Source organism: Poromitra crassiceps (genome assembly GCF_964638095.1).
Source record: "Poromitra crassiceps genome assembly, chromosome: 21".
NCBI classification, from domain to species: domain Eukaryota; kingdom Metazoa; phylum Chordata; class Actinopteri; order Beryciformes; family Melamphaidae; genus Poromitra; species Poromitra crassiceps.
Genome location: NC_139638.1, coordinates 1,191,764 through 1,202,578, shown reverse-complemented (window position 1 = coordinate 1,202,578; position 10,815 = coordinate 1,191,764). Strand labels below are relative to the sequence as shown.

Below are 10,815 nucleotides of genomic sequence, written 5' to 3'. Positions count from 1 at the left end.
TGCTTTCATGGGGACTCTGACACTGAAGGGAGCTCAGCACCCACTGGCCCCCACATAACATGAACCCTGCATGTCAAATGTTGTGAAAGAAAGCTATACTTGCAAAGCAGAAGTAGATAATGGGAAGCTGCTGTGCGGAAATTCACACTATTATCAGTGTTTCCCCTAGAAAAATGTTCAGGCCTGGAGGGATTTCGAAACGTACCCCGACGGCAACGGTGTGGGCCCTCGCTGGCGACGCTAAACTTTTAGCTAACCTGTTCGCATCTATGTTGGCAATGGCGTCCCAAGTATCATCATACTATTATGGGATGCGATGCGAACAGTTGTATTATGGGATGTGCATTTTCCAGGCAATGACACACGTTGACACATTTTGGAACAGCCCTGCACGCTGGCACAATGCTCCTAAAAGCAAAATGTTTATCGTTTTGAATGATTTGGTATCTTCTATTACTGTCAACACTGTCAACACCAGTATTGTTGTATTGTAATAATATGCCATAAAAGTTTATTGAAATTTTTGGGAGAGCAGGATTTTTTTTATTTATTTTTTTGAATTTGTTTTGCTTTTTTTTTCTGGCCTGGCGGGGGCGCTGTTGGTCCTGGCGGGCCCACCAGGCCTGAAGAATGGTAGGGGAAACACTGTTACTGATGAGGGTTGGCTGTTTGGACGCAGATGAAGAAACAGCGGACGTTGGCAGATGCAACACATTTTGTGGTCCAGCAGGTTTCAAACTGTAAATATGATTTTTTTTATTACTTAGCATACATTAGGATTCACGCCGTCACATCTTAGAACATATTTTCCATAGATAGGCTTAGCCTACATGTAATTTGTTCTTTTTACCTATTTTAGTAATGCTAATTTGTACTAACTGTAGTACAGCATAGTATATCAGAGATTGCATAACATATCTTGCTTAGATATAAAACTAACTAAACTAGGCTTTTATTACTTTTCATTTTCTCGTATTTTTTCTGTTTTCATTATGATTAAGTTGCTGTAGCATTACACCTTGGTAAACAACTTGTCTCCCCGGCCTTCCTCATGTCTTAAGTAGTGGAGGTATTAAGAGAAGTGTTGATAAGGCTAAGAAACCCTCCATCTTTCCCTGACCTGTTCTCACCAACAACAGGTCTCACGCTGAAGAATGGACAACAACACAAACTTAAACAACACCACAGGTTTTGTGGTGAACCCTGACTTACTAATCACCTTAAGCGTGACAACATGGATCGTCGTGGCCATCGGTATTCCTTTGTCCCTGCTGGCCATCTATGCTCTGGTTTCCCAGGTAAGATTATGGTTGAGATCTATTCATTTGTGTGTACTTGTCTATCAGTCTCTGTTATTTATATATTCATGATGTCACATGCAGGGGTGTGAATTATGATTGAGATATTTTCCTTTGTCTCATCTGTTTGTCTCACGATCAGTTATTTACCTATAGTCAATGAAAGGTGATTACCTTTTCTTCCCAAGCACTACATACATTTATTTTGTCCCTGCTTATTCTTTTGATTCACAAGACTAGAGACTGGAGCCTTTCCTAGTAGATTCGTAGCTACGGGCAGTTTAGTGTCCAATCCAACTGACTTGCATGACTTTGAAAGGTAGGAGGAAAGAAACCTCCGCTGTGACAGGGAGAACATGCAAACTCCTCCCAGCAGGGCAGGGAATCAAACCCGCATCCTTCCTGCTGAGAGGAAACAGTACTAACCACTGATCCACCCTGTTAAGCACTACAGTGTAGCATTTTATTGAATCATCTTTATTCTGTCAAGTATTGTTTCATCCAAGCCTTGATTCATGTTTTTCTTTTATTTGTCTTTGTTCAACCAGTATTTCATCTATATCTCTTCATTCATTTGTGCATTCTGTCATTCCCCCAATCTTGTATTTACTCATCAATTCATTATTTTCAATTGATTCATTCAAACTAATTTCTACTGTCTCTGGTCATTCCGTTCTTTCTACCACTGTTCCTGTAGGTGCAAGACGGCCATGTTGCGCCGATCTACATCATCAACCTCCTCATCTCCGACCTCATCCAGCTCTGCGTCATGGCCACCCGGGAGGCATTGAATTTACGCAGTCGCTCACCTGTCGCTACTCTTGTTTACTACATTGGGATAACAGCCAGTGTTTACTTCATGGTGTGTGTTGCCCTGGAAAGGTAGCTAACCATCTGTGTGTGTTTGTGTCTGTCTGTCTGTCTGCTGTATGCTGTGTTCAAATCCTGTCTGAAATATTGTAAATACGTGGCTAGACCGTGCTGTCCAAGTTGACACTTCACAAGAGCTAGCTCAAAGTTCAGTTCACACAGTTTAAAATGAACTACTTCGTGTTCGTAGTTCACAATTTAGAATTTTGGACTAAGTTCACAGCCCCCAAAAAATTTGAAGTTCCTGTTCATTTCTTATTTGGTGGTCGTGAGGTCACAGTGACCTTGAACTTTGACCTTTGACCACCAGATCTAATCAATTCATCCTTGAGTACAAGTACACGTTTGAGCCAAATTTGAAGAAATCCCCTCAAGGCGTTCCTGAGATATCGCGCCGAGCTATCGCTGCAGAGGCATAAAAACGTTTTGCTGTCAATTTGCCGTGCTGCTTATGCATCTGTCTCTCTCTGCTTGTCTTCTCTGCTCTGTCTACAGTGGGCGGGGCTCAGACAGCTACACACACACACACACACACACACACACACACACACACACACTAGTGGTTGCATAGACTCGTCGACATATCGACGTTACTACCACAAGTCGACGTCTACCGGGAGACATCGATTATGGCCACGTAGTTTGACTTGCGATGCCCCACGGCAGCAGCCTGCAAGAGCTGCTCTCTCATCTCGTCTTTTTCACTCATTTCTATTTATTTTTCTAGATTTATTTGGTAATCAAAGTAGTGAACTACGGTTATTTGTCTTGTGACTATTATACGGCTTTGCACATTCATTGTTTTTCTCACTATCGGGAGTACTTTTATTGTTGCGTGCGGCTCCATTGTTTACTACTGAGATCTGCTGGTGTGTGTTCAATATGAAAACGGCGTGCACCATTTTGCTACGGTTTCCTCGCATGATTCAATGCACCACCGTTTCCGTTGAAATAAACATTTTACTGTGTTGTCTGCGCTGAACTCAACTCCTGCCCTCTCCTCTGACAGTGCGGTGTGAGTGGCGGTGGGCGGTGGCATGATGAAAGCATAAACGGTTTCTGATGAAAGGAGGGTGAGTTGCTACATACAATATGGTGCCCTGGATATTACAGTCAAACAGCTTGTGTGCAACCTGGACTTCAAACTGTTAGTAATAAGTCTCCGTTCATATGACTTGCCCAGACCAGAGTTTTTCCACCCAAGCCATTATGAGTCTGTTTACATTCCTGCCGCATAACTGAAAAACCCAATAAGCAAATTTGAATAACATTCCTCTCGCATCGCGCGCTGCTCTCATCAACTCAGTGACCTCAAGACTTTATTTTATTTTGACATTCTGACACCTTATTTTGTATTTTACAGGAGAGGAGCGTAATCTATGCCACCGCCAACCCCCATGTCCCCTTTTGTCTGCATCTATAATGGCTAATGGCAAGGACATGCACCCTGACTACCGCCTGTCCAGGCCAGCCTTTGAGGCGCTCGGGCCCTTCTGAGGAGGGAGAAGACACGTGGCTGGGAGCTAGCCTGGGTAAACCCAGCCCCCAGTGACCTGCTCTCAGGCTCACCCTGCTTACAGTCACAAGCTAGTGACTGGGAACTGAGAGAGCAGGTCACATGGGGGCTGGGTTTACCTAGGCTAGCTGGGAGCAGCATGTCGAGGTCCTCCTGGGTTGTATTGGCTGGCCCATGGGGCTGCCATACATTGTTGCCTCCCGGGTGTTTGGCATCGCCAAGTCGACAGTGTGCGACATGGTGCACCGCATGTGCAATACCATCCTGGCCCACCTGGATGAAGTGATCCACCCGCCCACAGTGGCACAGTGTCCTGAAGTGACTCTGACGGGAGCTCAGCACCCACTGGCCCCCACATAATGTCAAATCGGGACAAATCTGGATGTCAAATCTTGCGAAAGAAAGCTATACTTGCAAAGCAGAAGTAGATAGTGAAGTAGGTAGAGCTGCTGGGCGGGAATTCACACTTATTACTGATGAGGGTTGGCCATTTGGATGCAGATGAAGAAACCACGGACGTTGGCAAGTACATTTTGTGGTCCAGCAGGTTTCAAACTGTAAATATGTTTTATTACTTAGCATACATTAGGATTCATGCCTGTCAACATATTTTCCATAGATAGGCTTAGCCTACATGTAAGTTATTCTTTTTACCTATTTTAGTAATGCTCTATGACTGTTTTATTCCAGTTTCAATTCTGCTTTTAATTAATGTCTTTATTCATATTATTATTTGTACTAACTGTAGTACAGCATAGTAATCAGAGATTACATACAACATATCTTGCTTAGATATAAAACTAATATGGCTTTTATTACTTTTCATTTTCTCGTATTTTTTCTGTTTTCATTATGATTAAGTTGCTGTAGCATTACACCTCGGTAAACAACTTGTCTCCCTTCCTCATGTCTTAAGTAGTGGAGGTATTAAGAGAAGTGTTGATAAGGCTAAGAAACCCTCCATCTTTCCCTGACCTGTTCTCACCAACAACAGGTCTCACGCTGAAGAATGGACAACAACACAAACTTAAACAACACCACAGGTTTTGTGGTGAACCCTGACTTACTAATCACCTTAAGCGTGACAACATGGATCGTCGTGGCCATCGGTATTCCTTTGTCCCTGCTGGCCATCTATGCTCTGGTTTCCCAGGTAAGATTATGGTTGAGATCTATTCATTTGTGTGTACTTGTCTATCAGTCTCTGTTATTTATATATTCATGATGTCACATGCAGGGGTGTGAATTATGATTGAGATATTTTCCTTTGTCTCATCTGTTTGTCTCACGATCAGTTATTTACCTATAGTCAATGAAAGGTGATTACCTTTTCTTCCCAAGCACTAGGGGAGAGTGGGGTGAGTTGTGCCACTTTTTACTTGAGGTGTCTTTAAAGTGAGGGCATGACAGTAATGCCTCCAACTACAATATGTAAATATATTTCAGGATGTTGTGCACCACTGGGAACACTCCCTTTGGATCTTAAATAAACTGTTAAAAAAATATGGCTATTCTTAAAAAAGTGGTCTCTTGGCACAACTTGCCCCCGGTGCGGGGTAAGTTGTGCCTTTGGAGAGAATACGTTGGGGTAAATTGTGCCATTGATTACTGAAGTAAAACAGAACATTTTCATCTCATATACTGTAATGCTATATCAAAGCAAGACAAAATAAAGATAACACTAAAGTCCAGTGTACTATAACAGGGTTAAACAAGGCTAAACGGTAGCAGCAGTTGACCTACATATTTAACATTTTCAGAAATAAAAATGATGTTCAAAATCAACAAAATCAACTATCACAGAGCCAGGCTACACTTGCCAATACTGCAATATTCTTCAACAAGGTCTATTTAAACATTTAAGAACAAAATGAAATAAAATTTCACTAAATCAACTGCAACTGCACTGGCACAACTTAACCCAGGCCTTTTGGCACAAATCACCCCATCCCCACCATTTTAACAAACTTGTATCATATAGCTGGTTTGGAGCTAACATCATGCTAACAGTATAGCCTCATATTGTAGCTTACTAAAACACTAACACATGCGTGAAATGTTTTCAAGCTTGTCTATAATTGTTCAGACACAACAATCAATAAACCTTGATCATAAAAAATGTACTTTGAGAGGCAAAAAACAGTTTTTTGAACTTTAATGTGCTTAGCTCTTGTGCCATCTGCCTCCCTTCTTTGCAGAGTGAGTAAAATGGATGCCTCTTCAAAAATGTGTGGTCACATGACCAATTTCTTCTATGGTTTTCTAGATACAAGGGGTGGCACAACTTCCCCACTGGCACAACTCACCCCACTCTCCCCTACATACATTTATTTTGTCCCTGCTTATTCTTTTGATTCACAATACTAGAGACTGGAGCCTTTCCTAGTAGATTCGTAGCTACGGGCAGTTTAGTGTCCAATCCAACTGACTTGCATGACTTTGAAACATCGGAGGAAAGAAACCTCCGCTGTGACAGGGAGAACATGCAAACTCCTCCCAGCAGGGCAGGGAATCAAACCCGCATCCTTCCTGCTGAGAGGAAACAGTACTAACCACTGATCCACCCTGTTAAGCACTACAGTGTAGCATTTTATTGAATCATCTTTATTCTGTCAAATATTATTTCATCCAAGCCTTGATTCATGTGTTTCTTTTATTTGTTTTTGTTCAACCAGTATTTCATCTATATGTCTTCATTCATTTGTGCATTCTGTCATTCCCCCAATCTTGTATTTACTCAATTCATTATTTTCAATTGATTCATTCAAACGAATTTCTACTGTCTCTGGTCATTCCGTTCTTTCTACCACTGTTCCTGTAGGTGCAAGATGGCCATGTTGCGCCGATCTACATCATCAACCTCCTCATCTCCGACCTCATCCAGCTCTGCGTCATGGCCGCCCGGGAGGCATTGAATTTACTTGGTCGCTCTCTTGTCGCTCCTCTTGTTTACTACATTGGGATAACAGCCAGTGTTTACTTCATGGTGTGTGTTGCCCTGGAAAGGTAAGATCTGTGTGTTGTTTGTGTGTTTTTTTATCAATCTATCTATCTATCTGTCTGTATGCTCTGTTCAAATTCTGTCTGAAATATTGTAACAATTACCTAGAAAATGGGAAACCACTTATTACGTCATCATTTTGCCAAACTGTGATAATAAAGCTATTTCTGGTTCAAACAGATTGATTGAAGTCTGCAGATTCTCGTATAGATAGGTATTTATGCTAGATTAAATAAATATATATCCACAACCCAGAGTCAAACCCAGACATCCAATGTGGCAGTGCTGTAACTAAAGTCCCTTTTAGATTGGCCAAAAATCCCACTAATATCCGCAAACTACTGGCATTTTCTTCAGTCTAAAAATTGCCAAGCCGGGCCATTTAGCTGATACAGCGACCCTCCAAGTGAGGCGGGTTTCAATCTGGGAACCCAGAGTATTTCGGGCATGTAAATAGACTCTGGGACAGCCGTACCTTTTTTTAGGCTTCCTGTACAGCGCGAATCTTCCGCCCGGGACTTCTGCCTCCACGCAGTGCCGCTCTTTTGTTGTACTGGTGAATATAAGAGTTCTGGTCCCCGAACGCTAGTGAATATATATATATATAATATATATATATATATATATATATATATATATATAGTGAACGCTAGTGAATATATATATAATATATATATATATATATATATAGTGAACGCTAGTGAATATATTAGAATTTTGACTTTTAGTATGTAGTATAAATGTATGTTTTTAAAAGGCACCGCTGCGCGGAAGTGGAAGTCCCGGGCGGAAGATCCGCTTTGTACAGGAAGCCTACATTTTTTTTGCGGCTGGCCCCGAGTCTATTTACATACCGAAATAGACTCCCAGATTGGGCGGGTTTTAACATGACGGATATGCACACCATGGCGATTTAAAACCACTTGGCAGTGATCCAACGCGTTATTTTCCGACCCTGCTTCTCCTCCTCTTGATTTGCCACCCCTTTTCCAGCGCGAGTCAGTGATTCAGTGATTCCCACAGGCTGAAGTTTGACTTCTTTAACAGTTAATTACGTAATTAACTGACGATTAACTGTTAATTGACGGAATATGCATGAGAAAAAAGCATCTCATGCTTGAGTGCCCAGGCGCATAGACTGCGTCAAATAGCCCAGGCTGAGAAATACGTGATTGACTCCAATCATTTAGTTATCCTCATGGATATTTCAGTGGTGAGTGAAATTAGTTGGATAGTGATACAGTGATAATCTGGGCCAGATCTGACTCGTCATGATATGACTTGAGCTGGCCCCGATTGGGCTCTCTCGATTCGTCCGGGTCCGTCCGTGCTTGCTGGGCAGTGATTCCCACAGGCTGAAATTTGACTTCCTTAACAGTTAATTACTGTACATTGACGGAATATGCTGAGAGAAAAAAAGCGTCTCATGCTTGAGTGCAGCCCAGGCGCATAGACTGCGTCAAGTCAGCCAGAATGAAAGTAGGTCGTCCACTTTAGCTCTTTGAAAATAAAACCCTCGTTGTAACGTTAACATTTTGACTAATGCTTTACAGCCACAGTTTCACTCCATATGTAATCTTAACATCACAAGTATTTTGATACAATGTTTGCGACTTTGTTTGTTGAAATAATACCTTTTTCTCCTCCAACCCAACGTGTAAGGCTATTTACTTGTTTAAATTACATTATTTTGAAAGTTTTAACAGACCAGTATGCGAGCTGCAGGGCCAGCTCGGCGAGCTGCAGGGCGGGCGCGGCTGAGGTAGCGACTAGGAATGGAATGCCTAGTAATGCCAAAATTCCCATAATGGACGATAATTTGATAATTTTGTGATACTTAGTTGTAATCAATATACTAATGGATATTACGTCTGTTATACATGTCTTCTCACAACGTCTTTGCAGCCAATCATGCTTCATGCATTCATGTCCCCTAGGACAAAGTAATTTTAGTTCCTACCAGTGGTAGAGTGCTGGAATTTCATACTCAAGTAGACGGCCGCTGCTCGCGTACAATAATTTCCCTCCGAAAACGATCATTTTGACCCTCTGGTACGATAATTCAACATTTCCCACCTGGCAACACTGCTGCCGCATCGCATCATCAACTCAGTGATCGCAAGACAATTTTTTATTTTATTCTTTATTTTTACCGGCACTGCACCATGTGATGACTTGGCGATTGACTTTATCTGTAGATTATGCACGCGCGCATGCACACACGCGCACGCACGCGCACACACACACACACAGCGAGCGACCGTATGAGGGAGACACACAGTGTGGTAACGTACGAGGATGTTTTCCCACAGCGCCGGGAGAGACGAGAGGCAGTTAACCTGAATGAGCTGCCTGTGACTTTGGTAAAAACAGTGGCATTGGTGATATTGCTCAAAGCAGCTAAAAACAAACAAAAAACAAAACAGAAGAAGTTAGACTGAACAATCGTTTAGTTCAAAATGGTGAATTAACGAACTAGTTAATTTTAATCTGTGTGAACTGAACTTTGAACTAGCTCTTGTGAAGTGTGAACTGACACAACACTGCTACCTACTTATTTATCTATCTATCTATCTATCTATCTATCTACTTATCTATCTATCTATCTATCTATCTATCTACCTACTTATCTATCTATCTATCTATCTCTCTCAGGTATTTGGTCATTGCCTGCCCACTGTGGTACCGCTTCAGACGCACCATCAAGTTCTCTCTGGTGGTCTCCTTCATGGTCTGGACCTTCTCCATCGTTGTAATCCTTGTCAACCGTTTTGTGGACAAATTGCACAATGCCTTGGGCGAAGCAATCTGCATCTCCATCGTCCTCCTCCTCCCCTTCCCCCTGCTCATCTTCTTCCTGGCTGGGACCCTCAAAGCTCTGTCTGCTACCATCTCTGTCCCCCCTGAGGAGAAACGGCGAATCGTGGGAGTCTTAGTTCTGGTGGTGCTTAACTACACGCTGCTGTTCTTGCCCTCAATTATGTTTTGGTTCCTGAGAGCAACAAGTTCAAATGGCCCCATTTCTGATTATCTCCTGTGTCTGATCTTTCTCCAGTTCAGTCCTCTTGTGGATCTGATTCTCTATGTTTTCATGAAGAAAGGAGCCATAGACAAATTGCTGGCCCGCCTGTGTCGGTGCAGGATGACCAGAGAGAACGAGCAGGGAGAGACCATCACCACGAATGATGGCACCACAGAGAGGGTCATCTCCATGTAGGAGGAGGAGGAGAGAGAGGGTCATCTCCATGTAGGAGAGAGAGGGTCATCTCCATGTAGGAAGAGGAGGAGGGGGAGAGAGAGGGTCATCTCCATGTAGGAAGAGGAGGGGGAGAGAGAGGGTCATCTCCATGTAGGAAGAGGAGGAGAGAGAGGGTCATCTCCATGTAGGAAGAGGAGGAGAGAGAGGGTCATCTCCATGTAGGAAGAGGAGGGGGAGAGAGAGGGTCATCTCCATGTAGGAAGAGGAGGAGGAGAGAGGGTCATCTCCATGTAGGAAGAGGAGGAGAGTGAGGGTCATCTCCATGTAGGAAGAGGAGGAGAGAGAGGGTCATCTCCATGTAGGAAGAGGAGGGGGAGAGAGAGGGTCATCTCCATGTAGGAAGAGGAGGGGGAGAGAGAGGGTCATCTCCATGTAGGAAGAGGAGGAGAGAGAGGGTCATCTCCATGTAGGAAGAGGAGGGGGAGAGAGAGGGTCATCTCCATGTAGGAAGAGGAGGGGGAGAGAGAGGGTCATCTCCATGTAGGAAGAGGAGGAGAGAGAGGGTCATCTCCATGTAGGAAGAGGAGGAGAGAGAGGGTCATCTCCATGTAGGAAGAGGAGGGGGAGAGAGAGGGTCATCTCCATGTAGGAAGAGGAGGAGAGAGAGAGGGTCATCTCCATGTAGGAAGAGGAGGAGAGTGAGGGTCATCTCCATGTAGGAAGAGGAGGAGAGAGAGGGTCATCTCCATGTAGGAAGAGGGGGAGAGAGAGGGTAATCTCCATGTAGGAAGAGGGGGAGAGAGAGGGTCATCTCCATGTAGGAAGAGGGGGAGAGGGAGAGAGAGGGTCATCTCCATGTAGGAAGAGGAGGAGAGGGAGAGAGAGCGAAGAAATGTTGGGAGGAGGTCAAGAGATGGGAGAAGCCTTCCAC

General features: G+C 43.5%; 1 protein-coding gene across 2 annotated transcripts; it reads left to right on the top strand.

Annotated features, from left to right (window-relative positions):
* Positions 1-4,170: 4,170 nt before the first annotated feature.
* Positions 4,171-10,018, top strand: LOC310795454 (G-protein coupled receptor 4-like). Of its 2 annotated transcripts, none has more exons than XM_083657493.1 (4): positions 4,171-4,241; positions 4,679-4,837; positions 6,506-6,690; positions 9,341-10,018. In XM_083657493.1, the coding sequence occupies exons 2-4, from the start codon at positions 4,694-4,696 to the stop codon at positions 9,900-9,902; spliced, it is 891 nt and encodes a 296-aa protein (XP_083513619.1). In that variant the 5' UTR covers positions 4,171-4,241; positions 4,679-4,693; the 3' UTR covers positions 9,903-10,018. The 2 variants fall into 2 exon arrangements, with proteins under 2 accessions (XP_083513619.1, XP_083513618.1); XM_083657492.1 differs by having other exon boundaries at positions 4,229-4,320.
* Positions 10,019-10,815: the final 797 nt, after the last annotated feature.

What these genes read in the sequence shown, in the direction of transcription:
- LOC310795454 (XM_083657493.1), top strand. Translation starts at nt 4,694, where the DNA reads ATGGACAACAACACAAACTTAAACAACACCACAGGTTTTGTGGTGAAC. An exon ending in TCTATGCTCTGGTTTCCCAG is followed by an intron (nt 4,838 to 6,505) that starts GTAAGATTATGG and finishes CTGTTCCTGTAG; the next exon opens with GTGCAAGATGGCCATGTTGC. An exon ending in GTGTGTGTTGCCCTGGAAAG is followed by an intron (nt 6,691 to 9,340) that starts GTAAGATCTGTG and finishes TATCTCTCTCAG; the next exon opens with GTATTTGGTCATTGCCTGCC.